Source organism: Triticum aestivum, chromosome 5D, assembly GCF_018294505.1.
Source record: "Triticum aestivum cultivar Chinese Spring chromosome 5D, IWGSC CS RefSeq v2.1, whole genome shotgun sequence".
Taxonomy (NCBI): domain Eukaryota; kingdom Viridiplantae; phylum Streptophyta; class Magnoliopsida; order Poales; family Poaceae; genus Triticum; species Triticum aestivum.
The window spans coordinates 461,467,889-461,489,118 of NC_057808.1; the positions used below are offsets into that span (position 1 = coordinate 461,467,889).

At 46.7% G+C, this 21,230-nt stretch overlaps 1 protein-coding gene across 1 annotated transcript; it reads left to right on the forward strand.

Annotated features, from left to right (window-relative positions):
• Positions 1–8,897: 8,897 nt before the first annotated feature.
• On the forward strand, positions 8,898–10,372 carry LOC123120911 (bisdemethoxycurcumin synthase-like). The gene is made up of 2 exons (XM_044540882.1): positions 8,898–8,985; positions 9,108–10,372. The coding sequence occupies exons 1-2, from the start codon at positions 8,898–8,900 to the stop codon at positions 10,100–10,102; spliced, it is 1,083 nt and encodes a 360-aa protein (XP_044396817.1). The 3' UTR covers positions 10,103–10,372.
• The last annotated feature ends 10,858 nt before the right edge of the window (positions 10,373–21,230 follow it).

The following is a 21,230-nucleotide window of genomic DNA, read 5'->3' on the forward strand; positions in this document are numbered from 1 at the left end:
TGTCCGCACACTTTGTTTTCTATCGTAAAGGCGGCATGCATTGCGTAGAAAGTAGGCACTCAAGCATGCCTGTGCTGCCTACAAAGTAGAAACCATTTTCTATGTTCTATTGCATTCTCGCCTATCCGACACTCTTGTACTGTATATAGCTAGACACCACATGTAGTGGCTCTTTTGGAAAAGAAGTAGCTTTTCTTCACATCTCGAGTGCCCTTACGATATGGATGTTTAGTGACTTGGAGTACTACGGCGGTATTTTAGTACTCCCAATTACTCCCTCCGTTTCAAAATAGATGACTCAACTTTGTACTAACTTTTTATCTATTTTGAAACGGAGGGAGTACTAGTTTTGCACCGGCGATCAGCACGCTTTAACGAATACTCCTGTATAGATATGTTATATACAGGTTGACCTTTAATGCCATCATTGTTTGCATCATTGCTGTCACAAAGTCCATAACGTCTGTTTGAAGCAAAAAGAAGATTAAAAAAAACACCTAGAAAAAATCGTGAACAATAATTGTTCAGTCTGCATTCTGAAAATAAATGTTCATTGTATTTAAAAAACGTTCAGTGTGGAACTAAAAGTTGTTCATCGTATACTAATTTTTTTTAATTGTACATAAATTAAAAAAACTATCATACAATCAAGAAATTTTCAGTGTGTATTTTGTGAAAACAATTAACCATATTTTTAAAAAGTTCAGTGTCTAACTGAAAATTGTTGACCATATATTAAAAAAAATCATTGTATACAAATAAAATGTTCATCGTACATTTAATAATTGTTCAGTGCGTATTTTCGAACTGTTCATTATATTTTAAAAAGTGTTTGAAATTTTATTTGCGAACATTTCACTAATTTTATTCACCGTTTTTTTGTTCATAAAAAAATTCAGAGACTAAAAAAATCACACAAATTTGAAAAACGACTGTGAATTAGGAAAAAAAACATAAATTCAAAAAAATTCATGAATTAAACAAAAATAGAAAAAATAGGTGAAGTAAAAACGAAAAATACAAAATAGATGAAAAACCGGGAAAAATGGAAAGCACAACAGATAGAGCAAGGAAAAAAGTTTTTTGAATGCACGCCTTGTGCTGCCGCTTGCTCCCACGCTAAATGGGCCGGCTCGCTCCACAGGTGCTGTAGCTGATCGTGACCATAACGGTTGCACAATGCGTATATATCTTTTGTGGTGCAAAGGTAGTTTTTCTTTTCGTGGATACGCAAAGGGTGTATCATTCCATTGATAGGTAGGAGAGAATAAGAGTGTTATGGTTACAACTTACAAGGGTTACACCTCTCGACGTACACATGGCTAGGCCTAGAGAGGTTTACACGAGCAGAACAAGAAGAGGATGCTCAGCCCCAAGAACAAGAACTATCAAGGCGGCATGAAGCTAGCAATATCCTTCGCTCCGGCAACGGCCCAGGAGCGTGCATCATCTTTGATGGCCTAAAGCAACAGTGGGATGGAGGGGTGGGCGTTGTCAAAAATACAGGCGTTACGATGAAGCCAGATGTACCAAACAGAGAGCAACACAAGGGAGGCCAGGCCCTTGCGCATTCGCAGCCGCGGTGATGTACGCCCACCAGTCGAAGAAACACGCCTCAGGTTTTTTTGAGGGGTGGGGTTGGGGGGAGGGGGGGGGGGGGGGGGGGGGGGGGGTAGGCGCACGACACCACGCAAAGATCTCATGCCATATGACTTTGGAGAGTGGGCAATGGATGAGCATGTGATCTTTGGAGAATGGGCAATGGATGAGCATGTGATCGATGGTCTCCAACTCCTGATCACAAAGCGCACAAAGGTAGTTGTTTGATTTGAGCAGCGATGATCGCCTGTTTTCAAAGCCCCACAAAGCACAATTGTTGCATGGGTACAGGACGAATTTGGTCTAATGCTGTTACTTTTAGATTGCAAACTGGATCGAGGTGTCATGCCGATCTTTTCTTAGAGAGATGTTAGCTCAAACCGTTTTCTATCGAAAAGCATGCATGTTGCACAGAAAGTAGGCACTCAAATATGCCTGTACGTACGTACTAAACCATTTTCTATGCTCTATTGTAGTCTCGCCTATCTGACACTTATGGCTACTTTGTTTCGCGTTTCGCAACAATAAAGACGGACACTAATCATGCACCACGTGTAGTAGCTTTTCTTCACCTCTCAAGTGCCCTTCTGATATGTTTATTCCCTACTCTCTCCGTTTCAAAATAGATGACTCAACTTTGTACTAACTTTAGCATAAAGTTAATACAAAGTTGGATCATCTATTTTGGAACAGAGGGAGTATGTGGCAGGGAATGATAGTAGAACCCCTAATTAGTTTTGCACCGGGTGGGACACTGCATCGGCGATCAGCAACGCTTTAACCAGCACTCATGAGTGTATAGATATGTTAACATACAGGTTGACCTTTAATGGCATGATTGTTTCCCATCATTGCTGTCACAAGTTCACAACATGGCCTGCTGAATCTGCTGGCAGAAGGGCAATACGCACATCCGCTTTCAACTCCGTCAAATATGTGGCCGGCGACGATGAAAAACGGTGACGCTGCTGGCACCAGCACCGGAGAAAGCACAGCCAAAATACAAAGAAAGTCCTAAACTGAACTCTGAAGTTGCTTTCAATCTGGATTAAATTAGCTTTTGACAACACAAAAATCAAACCTCCGACTAATTCACTGTCAGCTTTTGATTAATCTGCCATCTTTTTTTAATCTCTTTCAGGAAAAGAGACCACAAATTCCAACTTCCAACGCGGTGAACTTTCAACAGATAAGTCTAGTCTTCCAAACCATTCAAACCATAACTTTCATCTCCAGTAAATCTATGCAACCTTGGACTAACATAACTACGAACTTCCTACGACTTGGACTTGTTTTCCTAGTTATTATGGTTGTACCATCTTGGTACAACGCTTTGAGTGAACAAAAACTCCTAGTCCCAAAAAACAATATTAAAACTAAGAAATGGAAGAAACAAAATCAAATAGAGAACGAAGATTTGGAGATCAGTCTCATCTGCTCATGCAAGATGCTCAAATGCGCTAGATGCATGCAAATTTTCGTGGTGAAAAGACGTTCAAGGAGCTCATGAGAAAAAAAAAGCAGCACTCAATGAAACTTTTAAAAAATTGCTTGGGAGAGTGATTTTTTTCGCCACGAGATCCTCGAGTGTCCTTTTAGCATCAAACTTTGCATGCACCTAACGCACTTGAGCAGTTGGCATGCAAAAAAAAAAATCCAGTCTTTGATTGTTCATGCAGGTCATAGCCTTACCTCAAGTGGCCGCTCCCGAGCAGTGGGGTAGAGGGGAGGGGATTCTCGTATCTCGGTTGGTGTGTACTATCTTTTAGTGTCGCGACGACGTCGTTCCTGCCGTGAGGAATGTGTTGTCTCAAATAAAATTTCTTCGGCTCCGACCCCTTCTTCGTAATGCTTGGTGCGACATTGCTGAGGAGCTTCGGAGTTTCTACCCTGGTTGTTTTTCATGGACGACTAGGTGGTTATTTGTATTGTCTGTTGGTGCAGTTCCATGGGTATCGTTGGCGACACCATGGTCTTCTTTAACAACTCCTTCTATTGATGTTTTGCGCACAAGGTCGTCGGCATGGTATGGTGATACTAGTGTGGTTGTCTGCCAAGGTCAGGGTGATGCCTAATCTCCGTCGTGTGGGGCAATCTATTATTCCGGTGATTCCATGAAGTTTGGTGGTTGACAGGTATATGTGTAGAGCTAGGGTGATGCAATAGCGACATCGGTCACCTCGGCCATGCTCGAGTCGCCGACACTGGTGCCCTCGGGTGTTGTGAAGAGCACGGTGTTGCAAGCACCGGATATACAACAACAACGAGATTTCGGTGTCAACATTGCCGCTGCATCTCCTCGCTACAACATCTTTCATCGCTGAGAGCGCTGGGGCAACTTCGCTGATGATGCCTGCTGCAATGCAACTTGAGGGAGGGGGTTGCTTGCTGCAAAGGGTGCAGTGCTGCAAGCGCCGAACGTATGGTGGCAACAAGATATCTGGTGCTCTGATACAACATCGCCGCTACTGTATACAGTGGCTGACATGGTCCCTCCTACAACGTGAATGTTATTGCATACAGTTGTCGATGTGGCGCATTCTGCAATAACGACACTGCTACACACGGTGACCAGCATGGAGTATAGCCGGGGCTACAACGAAACATACTAGAGCAATCGCACACGGGCTATCAATGCCACGATAGAGCATTACCGAGGTCACCGGTGTTGTGATGAAGCACCGGTGAGCTGCCAGTCTTGTGATGTAGCATCATGGGTGTTGTGATGAAGCATCACCGACCGCATGGGTGCTATGATGGAGCATCGCCCCGCTACCATGGTGGGGATGCTGCTGCGACTAAAAATCGGCACTCCGATGAACGAGAGATGCCGTTGGGTTGCTGCTGCAACAATTGAGCAATGTCAGCCAGTGATGTCGTGAGTGGGAGGAGATAGCCAGTGATGTCGTGAGTGGGAGGAGATGTAGTACAAGCCCGGGAGGTCCTGGTGGATACGAGGACAAAGGAGAAGACACCCTATGTTGCAAGCTTGTGATCGAACGACCACATGTGCTAATCGGACGACTGACCAGGCGGTTGATCTTTTTGTAAGATCAATCGGTTCACGCCTAACAGTTGCCCTAAAATAAACCAGATCTGATATAAAAAGAAGACCTGAAAATACAGTGAATGTAAACACTACAACGAGCCTCGAGCGATATGCTCGCTGCGAGAGGCCTCCCCTTGCAACCTTGTTTTTGAATAGGTAAAGAACACAAAATGGCTATGATGTACATAATAAAACGACAAACAAAATCGTCATGCTGTAAAACAACACAAAAATGGCATGCTCTAAATAACTTTTAAAAATGACATGCTCTAAAATGTTTGGTCATTTCAAGATTCAAGTATTAAATTTTTTTGTCATCTTACGAACACAAACAAATTTTCCATGTTATATAGCATAGAAAATGACATTGTTAAAGTAAATGTAGTTGCATGGCAAAATCGAAAAGAAAAGAATGTTATCGAGAAACATGGCAAGCATGAAAATGTATCTAATGGTCACATGGCAATTTTGCAAAAATAACGTGTTTCCTAAACATCCTAACAAGTTTTGAAATAGCTGCATGACAAATTAAGGCGGGGTTGTTTCACAAAAGCATCTGAAATTTAAGGAAAAATAAATCATGGTCTACATAATAAGAATGCCATGGTCTAAAATTTTCAATTACTATGTTAACTACAACAAAACTACCATGGTCTATCATGGTCTAATTGAAAAAATTGCCATGGTCTAAATAACGAAATTGACATGCTACCTACAATTAACTACCATGGTCTAAATAATTAAATTGTCATGATGCTTACAATAAAACTATCATGGTTAGTGGCGGAGGCAGGGGGTGCTGGCAGGGGCCTTGCCCCCCCCCCCCCCCCCCCCCCCTCGGCTCTCAGAAATACAACTACATGTGGTCTTGATCCTCTATTTGTCAAACCAAAGTAGCAATATTTAGATGATTTGGCCCTGTCTAACATCATATGACACGTTTGGCCTCCTCTATATTGAGTTTCTAGCTCCACCACTGATCATGGTGTAATTAATAAAATTGCCATGGTTGAATTTTTTGCCATCCTGTATAAATATATTTGCCATAGAAACATGTCAAATTTGGAATGATGGATGGAAATAAAATTGCCATATAATTTGGTGTCTATAAATCTATAAAATAAGTCAACACAATTGCGGCGATGAGCATTTGTCCTAGTGCAAAACATTGCCATGTATATATATTGTTTGTAAATTTGCTAAGTACGTAAAACAAGATTTTGCATTATTTTTGCCACTTAGTAAAAAAAAGAGGAATTGGGATTCAAATCGATTCAACCCCAGGTCTCCCGGGTGGAGGCTTAGAGCATCTCCAACCGTTCGGCCCCCCAGGGCGCCAAAAAAGAGCGGCCTGGGGGCGAGCCGGCGCTAGATCGGCCCCTGGGGTTCGTTTCTCCCCAGCCACGCCCCCAGGTGCCGCCCCCCAAGGCGCCCCATATTCTAACTCCATCGTTCCTGCTCAAAGAAACAACAAACCGGCGATCATCGCAATAGTTCGGCGATTCGGTGCCACGGTTCGACGATCAAATAAAAGGACACACAGTAGTTCGGCGTACAGAAAAGGAAGGACGCGGAAGGAGTACATCAAACGTCGAGCTCAACCTCCGGCGGCGGCGTCATCGGCGTATGCGGGCTGGAAGGAGTCGGCGCGGCTTCTGTGCTGCTGGGCGCGGCGGAGGCATCGTCGGTGGGGCTGGGCGTCGCGGAGGCATCGTCATCAGCCGCCGGGCTGGGCGGCGGCGTCGGCGTCGCCGGTATCTGATTCAGGATGAGGCCGCACTCCGCCAAGAATCACGCCTTGAGCTTCTCGTTGCCGCTCTGGAGCATGTCAACGCCGCCCATCAAGAAGGCGAGGTCGTTGTTCCTCTTCTTCGCGTGTTGAGCTTTGAGTTTCGCGGCGGCATTGGTCCGGAGCAAGTCGAGTTTGACGGCGCTGTTCATCATCAAAACAGCCCACCTCGCCTCAGTTTTCTCTTCTCGCTGGGCGGCCCTGGTCTTGGCGTCGGCGAGGCAGTGTTCGATGGACTCTTGCACGCGCGCGGCAGTCGGCTCGGCGTATTTCGCCTTCTTGGCACCTTTGTTGTCGTCCGGGCGCTCGTCGGCCACGCCCGCGGTCGGCGCGTCCGGCTTGTATGTCTCTTTGGCTTTGGCGAGGGTGCGTCGGACGGCCACCCATTTCTCGCACTTGTCGATTCGCTTGAAGAGGTGAAGGTACTTGAACTCTGCGTCGCTGTTGTCATCGCGGAACATGGCGAGCATGCGTAGCAGCTACGCCGAAGGAAAGAACATCAGTCGGCGTGCTCGGCGTGCGCACGGTGCGCACACGGCGAAAGAGCGCACGCACGGCAGAAGGCGACAGTAAGGACGGCGTGTGATACCTGATCCTCGACACTGGTGCCGCTCTCTGGGCGAGCCACGACCTCCTCGACGATCCCATGCCATTTGTTGCACGCCGTTTGGATGAGCCCCCAATGGTTCACCATCGCCTTCGACCCACGATTCATGTGCACGCTTTTGAAGCAGGGGTCGACGAGCTTCCGCTCGTTGAACTCGGCCTTGATGCGGTCCCAATACGTCTCGATGCTCTGGTTCGTGCCGGTGACCGGGTCGAGGCAGACGACCTTCCACGCTTCGGCGAGGAACTCCTCTTCCTTGGACGCCCACTTGATGCGTGGCTCGCCGGGCTTGGCCGCCTTCTTCTTCTTCGTCTTCTTCTTCTTCTTCTTCTTCTTCTTCTTCTTCTTCTTCTTCTTCTTCTTCTTCTTGCCTTTCCTCGTCGGCGTCGGTTCCTCCTCCTCCTCTTCCTCCTCCTCCGGCTCTTCCTCGCCGTAGTCGAGCTCGTCGTCCATGTCGCCGAGGTCAATCGAGCCGTCCTGTGTAGTGAACCCGGGGGAAGCGGCGGTGGCAGCCGAGCCGGCTGCGATGATGTCCTCCATGTCGGCCTCCGTCGCGTCGGCGTCGCCGAGATGCGGCTTGCGAGTAGAGGACGCGGCGAAGAGGTGGCATCGGTGAGGCTGCGTAGTCCGGCGGCGAGTACGTGTACGGCGGGTACTGCACGCCCGCGAACGCGGGCGAGGGCGTGCGCTGGATAGGGCGCCCATGGGGGAAGGTGATGTTGGGGTTGAAGCCACCATGGGCGTCCCCATCGGCATAGCCCGGCGACGACGTGCTCCATGGGTGCGGCGACGACGAGAACCCGGCCGGAGAGCCGACGCTTTGCTGGCTCCAGGCCGCGTACGAGTGCCCACCGGGTGGATTCATCTTCGCCGCGGGCGCCGCCTCCGCTTGTTCCGCCGCCGCCGCAGCCGCAGCGTGCGCCGCTTTTTCCCTGGCCTTCTTGGCCCTGTTGCGACTCTCGGCGGTGACGGCCTCCTGGCGCTCCACATCCGCCTTCCACTCGGCGTTGCTCATGCCGGGAGGCTTGGATAGCGGCGCCCTCGGCTTCCTTTGCTTCGGCTGGGCGGCGGCGGCGGCTGTGGGATCCGTCGCGGCGCGCGACATCACGTACTTCTTCGGCGGCATGGCGGGCGGAAGGGTAGGGAGGAGGCGAGCGTTTGGTGGGAGGAATGGAGAAGAGAGGGGAGCCTGGGGGGGGGGGGGGGAAGCGGGAGAAAACGGCGGGAAAAGGGCTTCAGTCGCCGACAGCGCGGCCCCACGCCGCTCTTCGGTTGTGCCGGCGCGCCCAGGCAACACCCGGCCGTTTGGGTTCGGGGCGGGATCGCCGGCTCTGTATTTCGCCCAAACCGGCGCTAAACGAGATCATGAGGACGCGACTAGGCCGATTTTCGGCCACCGGCGCTAAAAATTCGTCTGAGGGGTCTGTTGGGGTAGGCAGGTGTGTTTGGATGGGAGAGCATTCGCTGCTTTTATTTCTAGCGAACGAATTTTAGAGATGGCGTGTCTCCTCTCCCCTGTTTCAAGATCCGTGCGGCCATCCAACGGCAGATAGCAGAGATTACTGAAGAACTGACGTCAGCCAAATAGCATTTCCGTTAAGAAAAGGTTTTGCCTTCCTTTCCTTCTTAGAAAGAGAAATCTGTTCAAGACATCTGGTGCCAACCGCATCGAAAGATGTTTGCGGTCACACACGACCTGGTTTCGCGGCGACGTCCAGGTCTCTATTAGCACAACAGGGGTTCACAACTCCCACGAAAACGCGGATCAGTGCATCTGCGTTCTAGCTTGACCGCGCATTTGAGTAGAACTGTGAACCGTGCTCGCCATCGGCACGGCGAACCCGGCGAGCCGCATGCTCCAGGACGACTACGCCGACTACTACTTCCGCGTCACCAACAGCGAGCACCATGCCGAGCTCAAGGACAACCTCAAGAGAATCTGTAATCTTCTCGTGCATGCATGATGCATGCAGGGCGCGCGTTTATCTGCTCCCATTTTCGCACGGCTAGCTACAAGGTGCTAGACCGTCAGTAACTGTTTCGTTTCTCTCCTGTTCGATCAGGTAAGAAATCTGGCATTGAGAGGCGCTACGTGCACCTCGACGAGGAGCTCCTCGGCGCGCACCCGGAATTCACCGACCGCGCGCTGCCGACCCTCGACGCGCGGATAGACATGGCCTCGGCCGCGGTGCCCGAGCTCGCCGCGTCCGCCGCGTCCAGGGCCATCGCCGAGTGGGGGCGCCCGGCCGCCGACGTCACGCACCTCGTCTTCAGCACCTACTCCGGCGGGAAGGCCCCCAGCGCCGACCTCCGCCTGGCGTCGCTGCTTGGCCTCCGCCCCACCGTGTCCCGCACCAACCTCAGCCTCAACGGCTGCTCCGGCGGCGGCAGGGCGCTGCAGCTCGCCAAGGAGCTCGCCGAGAACAACCGCGGCGCGCGCGTCCTCGTGGCCTGCTCCGAGCTCACCCTCGTCCCGTTCTACGGCCCCCAGGAGGGCCGTCTCGACACCATCCTCGGCCACGGCATATTCGGCGACGGCGCGGGCGCCGTCATCGTCGGCGCCGACCCCGTCAACTGCATCGAGCACCCGCTGTTCGAGATGGCCTTCGCTACGCAGGCGACGATACCGGATACCCAGGACGAGATCACCATGCAGCTCATGAAGGGCGGCCTCGACTTCCACGTCTCCGTCCGGGTGCCGAAGCTGCTGAAGAGCAACGTCGAGCGCTGTCTGATCGACGCGTTCGAGTCCATTGGGATCAGTGCTACGTGGAACGATCTCTTCGGGGCTATCCACCCTGGTGGCCGTGCGATTTTGGACCACGTTGAGCAACTGCTCGGGCTGGGCGTCGATAAGCTGGCGGCGAGCCGACGGGTGCTGAGAGAGTACGGGAACATGAGCGGGCCAACGGTGATCTTCGTGCTCGATGAGCTGCGCCGGCGTAGGGCAAGGGGAGAGGAGGTGGCCGAGTGGGGTGTGATGATGGCGTTCGGTCCGGGGATCACGATCGAGACCATGGTGCTGCACGCCGCCACAAACAGCCTCGGGGAAGACTAGCTATTCATAAAGAGCAACTGAATCATATGTTCCTGGAGGTTGTGTGGTACTTTATGATCTTGGACTGGGCTAGGTTGCTTCAGCAGCCACCAAACATGAAGGGTAGACTTATCGAATAAGTTTTTCTACCGGTGGCGGGATGTACCGGTGGAGAATCTATCACAAACGTTGCTTTGAGATTGGTGTGGCTGGTAGACCCCACTATGCATTTGTTTCTCCTTTTTAACAATACGAATCTTATACAAACACATATACAAGGTTGGACGGGGTCCACAGCAGTACCTTTTGTCAGGTGGCAGGTTGAGAGAGTGAGCAGATGAACGAGCTGCATGCACGCACTAAATACTTGCACTTTATTTTCCATGCCACATTTTAAAAGGTTGATAACTTTTAAACTAAATATCCAGTTTTGAAATATTATATATTTTTAAATTTAGCGCGACAAGACCTTTAATACAAGATCAATCTTGGATGCACTTTGGCTATTTTGAATTTTACTGTTTCACTCATTTTAGAGAAAGCATTTCAGTCAGTTTCACATTTCACTAGTTTCGGAAAACCTTCCAGCTATGTTTCACATTTCACTAGATTCAGAAAACACATTACAATCATTTACAAATGATAGATTTCACTCATTTTATGCCGAAAGATGCATGAGTTTCTCTCATTTCAAATTTTCCAAACGACGAGTATGGTGAGGGAGGCAATGCCTCGTCTGTTGGGGTTTTGCATGCATGTTCTCTTGTCCCACTCATCCTTGGAGGATCCCTCCAAATGCCAAGTGGATGTATTCTTGTGTACAAGGCCTAGCTTCCAGATGACCAATCTCCAAAGTCTAAGGGTGTAGCACACCTGAAGAATAGATAAGCCCCGCTTTCTTGCACCCTTTTACAAAGAGGGCAAAGACCGCATTTTGTTCACCCACGCCTTTCCAACCGATCTGCGGTCCAAATCCAACCTTGCAATGCCAACCAAGCAAAGAAATTGTCTTTTGGAGGGGCCCAAACTTTTCAAGCCATGTGGTCCATGGAGGAGTGGGTCATGCCAAGGAATTGAGTAGTATAGGCGATGGACGCCGAATAGACCCCATCATTCAAGTGCTTCCAAACAATGCCGTCCACGGTTTGCCCTTCATGGGGAAACAACACTTGTGAACATAGTATTTTTGAGTGATATCACTATGAACAAAGTATTGTTTTGTATACATGCATCCAGACATCCAGTGTGATGGAAAAATTTAACTTCGGACAGTTGATAATATAAAGACTAAAATAGGAACATAATCTAGACAAGCACCTCGCTCTGTGTCACTTGGCCCATCAGTGTTTATCATGGTCTGTTACACAATTGCCATTTCAAACGGGTCGAATCCATATATTTTAAGCCAAAATAAGCTGGATTAGTAGAAACTGAAGGAAATATGCCCTAGAGGCAATAATAAAGTTGTTATTTTATATTTCCTTATTCATGATAAATGTTTATTATTCATGCTAGAATTGTATTGATCGGAAACCTAAATACATGTGTGAATACATAGACAAACACAGTGTCCCTAGTGAGCCTCTACTTGACTAGCTCATTGATCAAAGTTGGTTAAGGTTTCCTGACAATGGACATGAGTTGTCATTTGATAACGGGATCACATCATTAGGAGAATGATGTGATGGACAAGACCCATCCGTTAGCTTAGCATATTGATCGTTCAGTTTTATTGCTATTGCTTTCTTCATGTCATATACATATTCCTTTGAGTATGAGATTATGCAACTCCCGAATACCGGAGGAATACCTTGTGTGCTATCAAACGTCACAACATAACTAGGTGATTATAAAGATGCTCTACAGGTATCTCCGAAGGTGTTTGTTGGGTTGGCATAGGTCGATATTAGGATTTGTCACTTCGAGTATCGGAGAGGTATCTCTAGGGCCTCTCGGTAGTGCACATCATAATAAGCCTTGCAAGCAAAGTGACTAATGAGTTAGTTGCAGGATGATGCATTACGGAACGATTAAAGAGACTTGCCGGTAACGAGATTGAACTAGGTATGAAGATACCGACGATCGAATCTCGGGCAAGTAACATACCGATGACAAAGGGAATAACGTATGTTGTCATAACGGTTCGACCGATAAAGATCTTCGTAGAATATGTAGGAGCCAATATGAGCATCCAGGTTCCGCTGTTCGTTATTGACCATAGAGGTGTCTCGGTCATGTCTACATAGTTCTCGAACCCGTAGGGTCCCCACGCTTAACGTTCGATGACGATTTTGTATTATATGAGTTATGTGATTTGGTGACCGAATGTTGTTCGGAGTCCCGGATGATATCACGCATATGAGGAGGAGTCTCGAAATGGTTGCTAGGTAAAGATTCATATATAGGATGATACTATTCGGGCACCGGAAGTGTTCCGGGGGTTACCGGGTACATATCGGAGTACCGGGGGGGTTACCGGAACCCCCAGGGGGACTAATGAGCCTTATGGGCCATAGGAGGGGAGCACACCAGCCCACAAGGGGTGGCGCCCCCCCCCCTAGGGAAGGAGTCCGAATAGGAGAAGGAGGAGGGGGTGGGCCCCCTTTCCTTTCTCCCTCCTCTCTTCCCTTTTCCCTCTCCGGAAATATGGAAGGGGGGGGGGCGAATTGGACTAGGCCCCAAGTAGGATTCCTCCTACTTGGGTGCCCCAAGGCTGCTCCCCTCCCCCTCCGACCTCTATATGCGTGGGGAGGGGACGCCTAGAACACACACCAACAATTGTTAGCCGTGTGTGGCGCCCCCCTCCACAGTTTACGCCTCCGGTCATATCTTCGTAGTGCTTAGGCGAAGCCCTGCGCGGATTACTTCACCACCACCATCACCACATCGTCGTGCTGACGGAACTCATCTACTCCCTCGACACTTTGCTGGATCAAGAGTTCGAGGGACGTCATCGAGCTGAACGTGTGCAGAACTCGGAGGTGTCGTACGTTCGGTGCTTGATCGGTCGGAACGAGGAGAAGTTCGACTACATCAACCGCGTTGTCAAACTCTTCTGCTTTCGGTCTACGAGGGTACGTAGACACACTCTCCCCCTATCGTTGCTATGCATCTCCTAGATAGATCTTGCGTGAGTGTAGGAATTTTTTTGAAATTGCATGCTACGTTTCCAACAGTGGCATCCGAGCCAGGTCTATGCGTAGATGATATGCACGAGTAGAACACAAAGAGTTGTGGGCGGTGATCGTCATACTGCGTACCACCAATGTCTTATTTTGATTCGACGGTATTGTTGGATGAAGTGTCCCAGACCAACCTTACATGACCACGTTCATGAGACCGGTTCCACCGACAGACATGCAACTAGTTTTGCATAAAGGTGGCTGGCAGGTGTCTGTTTCTCCTACTTTAGTTGAATCGAATTTGACTGCGGTCGATCCTTGTTGAAGGTTAAAACTGCAAACTTGATAAATCACCATTGTGGTTTTGATGCGTAGGTAAGAACGGTTCTTGCTAGAAGCCCGTAGCATCCACGTAAAACTTGCAACAACAAAGTAGAGGACATCTAACTTGGTTTTGCAGGGCATGTTGTGATGTGATATGGTCAAGACATGATGTGATATACGTTATTGTATGATATGATCATGTTTTGTAGAAGTTATCGGCAACCGGCAGGAGCCTTATGGTTGTCTCTTTATTGTATGAAATGCAAACGCCATGTAAATTGCTTTACTTTATCACTATGTGTTAGCGATAGTTGTAGAAGCAATAGTTGTTGAGACGACCACGACGCTACGATGGAGATCAAGGTGTCAAGCCGGTGACGATGGAGATCATGACGGTGCTTTGGAGATGGAGATCAAAAGCACAAGATGATGATGGCCATATCATGTCACATATTTTGATTGCATGTGATGTTTATCTTTTATGCATCTTATTTTGCTTAGTACGGCGGTAGCATTATAAGATGATCCCTTAACAAAATTTCAAGGTATAAGTGTTCTCCCCAAGTATGCACCGTTGCGACAGTTCGTCGTGCTGAGACACCACATGATGATCGGGTGTGATAGGCTCTACGTTCACATACAACAGGTGCAAGACAGTTTTGCACATGCGGAATACTCGGGTTAAACTTGACGAGCCTAGCATGTACAGACATGGCCTCGGAACACTGGAGACCGAAAGGTCGAACGTGAATCATATAGTAGATATGATCAACATAGGGATGTTCACCATTGATGACTACTCCATCTCACGTGATGATCGGACATGGTTTAGTTGATTTGGATCACGTATCATTTAGATGACTTGAGGGATGTCTATCTAAGTGGGAGTTCTTAAGTAATATGATTAATTGAACTTAATTTATCATGAACTTAGTCCTGATAGTTTTTGCATATCTATGTTGTAGATCAATGGCCCGTGCTACCGTTCCCTTGAATTTTAATGTGTTCCTAGAGAAAGCTAAGTTGAAAGATGATGGTAGCAACTACACGGACTAGGGTCCGTAACTTGAGGATTATCCTCATTGCTGCATAGAAGAATTATGTCCTTGATGCACCGCTGGGTGCAAGGCCTACTGCAGGAGCAGATGCTGATGTTATGAATGTCTGGCAAGCTCGATCTGATGACTACTCGATAGTTCAGTGTGCCATGCTTTACGGCTTAGAATCGGGACTTAAAAGACGTTTTGAACGTCATGGACCATATGAGATGTTCCAGGAGTTGAAGTTAATATTTCAAGCAAATGCCCGAGTTGAGAGATATGAAGTCTCCAACAAGTTCTATAGCTGCAAGATGGAGGAGAATAGTTCTGTCAGTGAACACATACTCAAAATGTCTGGGTATCATAATCACTTGACTCATCTGGGAGTTAATCTTCCAGATGATAGTGTTATTGACAGAGTTCTTCGATCACTACCACCAAGCTACCAAGGCTTCATGATGAACTATAATATGCAAGGGATGGATAAGACAATTCCCTAGCTCTTCGCTATGCTCAAAGCTGCAGAGGTAGAAATCAAGAAGGAGCATCAAGTGTTCATGGTTAACAAGACCACTAGTTTAAAGAAAGAGGGCAAAGGAAAGAAGGGGAACTTCAAGAAGAATGGCAAGCAAGTTGCCACTCCCGGGAAGAAGCCCAAATCAGGACCTAAGCCTAAAACGGAGTGGTTCTACTACAAAGGGACTGGTCACTGGAATCGGAACTGCCCCAAGTATTTGGCGGATAAGAAGGATGGCAAAGTGAACAAAGGTATATTTGATATACATGTTATTGATGTGAACCTTACTAATGCTCGTAGTAGCGCCTGGGTATTTGATCCTGGTTCGGTTGCTCATATTTGTAACTCGAAACAGGGGCTACTGATTAAACGAAGATTAGCTAAGGACAAGGTGACGATGCGCGTCGAAAATGGTTCCAAGGTCGATGTGATTACCGTCGGCACGCTATCTCTACATCTACCTTCGGGATTAGTTTTAGACCTGAATAATTGTTATTTGGTGCCAGCGTTGAGCATGAACATTATATCTGGATCTTTTTTAATGCGAGACGGTTATTCATTTAAATCCGAGAATAATGGTTGTTCTATTTATATGAGTAATATCTTTTATGGTCATGCACCCTTGAAGAGTGGTCTATTTTTGTTGAATCTCGATTGTGGTGATACACATATTCATAATATTGATGCCAAAAGATGCAAAGTTGATAATGATAGTGCAACATATTTGTGGCACTGTCGTTTAGGTCATATTGGTGTAAAGCGCATGAAGAAACTCCATGCAGATGGGCTTTTGGAATCACTTGATTCTGAATCATTTGATACTTGCGAACCATGCCTCATGGGCAAGATGACTAAAACTCCGTTCTCCGGAACAATGGAGCGAGCTAATGACTTATTGGAAATAATACATACTGATGTATGCGGTCCGATGAGTGTTGAGGCTCGCGACGGGTATCGTTATTTTCTGACCTTCACAGATGATTTGAGCGGATATGGGTATATCTACTTGATGAAACACAAGTCTGAAACATTTGAAAAGTTCAAAGAATTTCAGAGTGAAGTGGAGAATCATCGTAACAAGAAAATAAAGTTTTTGTGATCTGATCGCGGAGGCGAATATTTGAGTTACGAGTTTAGCCTTCATTTAAAACAATGTGGAATAGTTTCACAACTCACGCCACCTGAAACACCATAGCATAATGGTGTGTACGAACGCCGTAACCGTACTTTATGAGATATGGTGCGATCTATGATGTCTCTTACCGGTTTACCACTATCGTTTTGTGGTTATGCATTAGAGACAGTTGCATTCACGTTAAATAGGGCACCGTCTAAATCCGTTGAGACGACACCGTTTGAACTGTGGTTTGGCAAGAAACCTAAGTTGTCGTTTCTTAAAGTTTGGGGTTGCGATGCTGATGTGAAAAAGCTTCAACCTGATAAGCTTGAACCCAAATTGGAGAAGTGTGTCTCCATGGGATACCCAAAAGAAACTGTTAGGTACACCTTCTACCAAAGATCCAAAGGCAAGATCTTTGTTGCTAAGAATGGATCCTTTCTAGAGAAGGAGTTTCTCTCAAAAGAAGTGAGTGGGAGGAAAGTAGAACTTGATGAGGTAATCGTACCTTCTCTAGAATTGGAAAGTAGCTCATCACAGAAAACAGTTCCCCGATGCCTACACCAACTAGAGAGGAAGCTAATGATAATGATTATGAAACTTCAGATCAAGTTACTACTGAACCTCGTAGGTCAACCAGAGCACGTTCCCCACCAGAGTGGTACGGTAATCCTGTTATGGAGGCCATGTTACTAGACCATGACGAACCTACGAACTATGAAGAAGCTATGATGAGCCAGATTCAGATAAATGACTTGAGGCCATGAAATCTGAGATAGGATCCATGCATGAGAACGAAGTATGGACTTTGGTTGACTTGCCCGATAATCGGCGAGCCATAGAGAATAAATGGATCTTCGAGAAGAAGACTGACGCTGATGGCAATGTTACTGTCTACAAAGCTCGACTTGTCGCGAAAGCTTTTCGACAAGTTCAAGGAGTTGACTACGATGAGACTTTCTCACCCGTAGTGATTCTTAAGTCTGTCTGAATCATGTTAGCAATTGCCGCATTTTATGATTATGAAATCTGGCAAATGGACATCAAAACTACATTCCTTAATGGATTTCTTAAAGAAGAATTGTATATGATGCAACCAGAAGGTTTTGTCAATCCTAAAGGTGCTAACAAAGTGTGCAAGCTCCAGCGATCCATTTATGGACTGGTGCGAGCATCTCGGAGTTGGAATATACGCTTTAATGAGGTGATCAAAGCATATCATTTTATACAGACTTTCGGAGAAGCGTGTATTTACAAGAAAGTGAGTGGGAGCTCCGTAGCATTTCTAATATTATATGTGGATCACATATTGTTGATTGGAAATGATATAGAATTTCTGGATAGCATAAAAGGATACTTGAATAAGAGTTTTTCAATGAACGACCTCGGTGAAGCTGCTTATATATTGGGCATCAAGATCTATAGAGATAGATCAAGACGCTTAATTGGACTTTCACAAAGCACATACCTTGATAAAGTTTTGAAGAAGTTCAAAATGGATCAGTCAAAGAAAGGGTTCTTGCCTGTGTTACAAGGTGTGAAATTGAGTCAGACTCAATGCCCGACCACTGCAGAAGATAGAGAGAAAATGAAAGTCATTCCCTATGCCTCAGCCATAGGTTCTATCATGTATGCTATGATGTGTACCAGACCTGATGTGTGCCTTGCTATAAGTTTAGCAAGGAGGTACCAAAGTAATTCAGGAGTGGGTCACTAGACAGCGGTCAAGAACATCTTGAAGTACCTAAAAAGGACTAAGGATATGTTTCTCGTTTATGGAGGTGACAAAGAGCTCGTCGTAAATGGTTACGTCGATGCTAGCTTTCACACTGATTCGGATGACTCTAAGTCACAAACCGGATACGTATTTATATTGAATGGTGGAGCTGTCAGTTGGTGCAGTTCCAAGCAGAGCGTCGTGGCGGGATCTACCTGTGAAGCAGAGTACATAGCTGCTTCAGAAGCAGCGAATAAAGGAGTCTGGATGAAGGAGTTCATATCTGATCTAGGTGTAATACCTAGTGCATCGGGTCCAATGAAAATCTTCTGTGACAATACTGGAGCAATTGCCTTGGCGAAGGAATCCAGATTTCACAAAAGAACCAAACACATCAAGAGACGCTTCAACTCCATCTGTGATCTAGTCAAGGAGGGGGACATAGAGAATTGCAAAATACATACAGATCTGAATGTGGCAGACCCGTTGACTAAGTCTCTTCCACGAGCAAAACATGATCAGCACCAAGTCTCCATGGGTGTTAGAATCATTACAATGTAATCTAGATTATTAACTCTAGTGCAAGTGGGAGACTAAAGGAAATATGCCCTAGAGGCAATAATAAAGTTTTTATTTTATATTTCTTATTCATGATAAATGTTTATTCTTCATGCTAGAATTGTATTGATCAGAAACCTAAATACATGTGTGAATACATAGACAAACACAGTGTCCCTAGTGATCCTCTACTTGACTAGCTCGTTGATCAAATTGGTTAAGGTTTCCTGACAATGGACATGAGTTGTCATTTGATAACGGGATCACATCATTAGGAGAATGATGTGATGGACAAGACCCATCCGTTAGCTTAGCATATTGATCGTTCAGTTTTATTTCTATTGCTTTCTTCATGTCATATACATATTCCTTTGACTATGAGATTATGCAACTCCCGAATACCGGAGGAATACCTTGTGTGCTATCAAACGTCACAAGGTAACTGGGTGATTATAAAGATGCTCTACAGGTATCTCCGAAGGTGTTTGTTGGGTTGGCATAGATCGAGATTAGGATTTGTCACTCCGAGTATCGGAGAGGTATCTCTGGGCCCTCTCGGTAATGCACATCATAATAAGCCTTGCAAGCAAACTGACTAATGAGTTAGTTGCAGGATGATGTATTATGGAACGAGTAAAGAGACTTGCCGGTAACGAGATTGAACTAGTTATGAAGATACCGACGATCGAATCTCGGGCAAGTAACATACCGATGAGAAAGGGAATAACGTATGTTGTCATAATGGTTCGACCGATAAAGATCTTCGTAGAATATGTAGGAGCCAATATGAGCATCTAGGTTCCGCTGTTGGTTATTGACCAAAGAGGTGTCTCGGTCATCTCTACATAGTTCTCGAACCCGTAGGGTTCGCACGCTTAACGTTCGATGACGATTTTGTATTATATGAGTTATGTGATTTGGTGACCGAATATTGTTTGGAGTCCCGGATGAGATCACGGACATGACGAGGAGTCTCAAAATGGTCGAGAGGTAAAGATCCATATGTAGGATGATAGTATTCGGGCACCGGAAGTGTTTTGGGGGTTACCGGGTACATATCGGAGTACCGGGGGGTTATCGGAACCCCCGGGGGGACTAATGGGCCTTATGGGCCATAGGAGGGGAGCACACCAGCCCACAAGGGGTGGCGCCCCCTAAGGAAGGAGGCCGAATAGGAGAAGGGGGAGGGGGTTCGGCCCCCCTTTCCTTTCTCCCTCCTCTCTTCCTTTTTCCCTCTCCGGAAATATGGAAGGGGGGCCGAATTGGACTAGGCCCCAAGTAGGATTCCTCCTACTTGGGGCGCCCAAGGCTGCTCCCCTCACCCTCCCACCTATATATACGTGGGGAGGGGCGCCTAGAACACACACCAACAATTGTTAGCCGTGTGCGGTGCCCCCCCCCCCCTCCACAGGTTACGCCTCCGGTCATATCTTCGCAGTGCTTAGGCGAAGCCCTGTGCGGATTACTTCACCATCACCGTCACACCGCTATCGTGGTGACGGAACTCATCTACACCCTCGACACTTTGCTGGATCAAGAGTCTGAGGGACGTCATCGAGCTGAACTATGCAGAACTCAGAGGTGTCGTGCGTTCGGTGCTTGATCGCTCGGAACGAGAAGAAGTTCGACTACATCAACCGCGTTGTCAAATGCTTCCGCTTTCGTTCTACGAGGGTACGTAGACACACTTGATGTCTACTACGCAACCTTCTCCTTGTAGGCGTTATTGGGCCTCCAAGTGCAGAGGTTTGTAGGATAGTAGCAAATTTCCCTCAAGTGGATGACCTAAGGTTTATCAATCCGTGGGAGGTGTAGGATGAAGATGGTCTCTTTCAAACAACCCTGCAACCAAATAACAAAGAGTCTCTTGTGTCCCCAACACACCCAATACAATGGTAAATTGTATTGGTGCACTAGTTCGATGAAGAGATGGTGATACAAGTGCAATATGGATGATAGATATGAGTATTTGTATTCTGAAAATATAAAAACAGCAAGGTAGCAAGCGATAAAAGTGAGCGTAAACGGTATTGCAATGCTTGGAAACAAGGCCTAGGGTTCATACTTTCACTAGTGCAAGTTCTCTCAACAATAATAACATAACTGGATCATATAACTATCCCTCAACATGCAACAAAGAGTCACTCCAAAGTCACTAATAGCGGAGAACAAACGAATAGATTATTGTAGGGTACGAAACCACCTCAAAGTTATCCTTTCTGATCGATCTATTCAAGAGTCCGTAGTAAAATAACACGAAGCTATTCTTTCCGTTCGATCTATCATAGAGTTCATACTAGAATAACACCTTAAGACACAAATCAACCAAAACCCTAATGTCACCTAGATACTCCAATGTCACCTCAAGTATCCGTGGGTATGATTATACGATATGCATCAAACAATCTCAGATTCATCTATTCAACCAACATAAAGAACTTCAAAGAGTGCCCCAAAGTTTCTACCCGAGAGTCAAGACGAAAATGTGTGCCAACCCCTATGCATAAGTTCACAAGGTTACGGAACCCGCAAGTTGATCACCAAAACATACATCAAGTAGATCACGTGAATATCCCATTGTCACCACAGATAAGCACATGCAAGACATACATCAAGTGTTCTCAAATCCTTAAAGACTCAATGCGATAAGATAACTTCAAAGGGAAAACTCAATCCATTACAAGAGAGTAGAGGGGGAGAAACATCATAAGATCCAACTATAATAGCAAAGCTCGCGATACATCAAGATCGTGC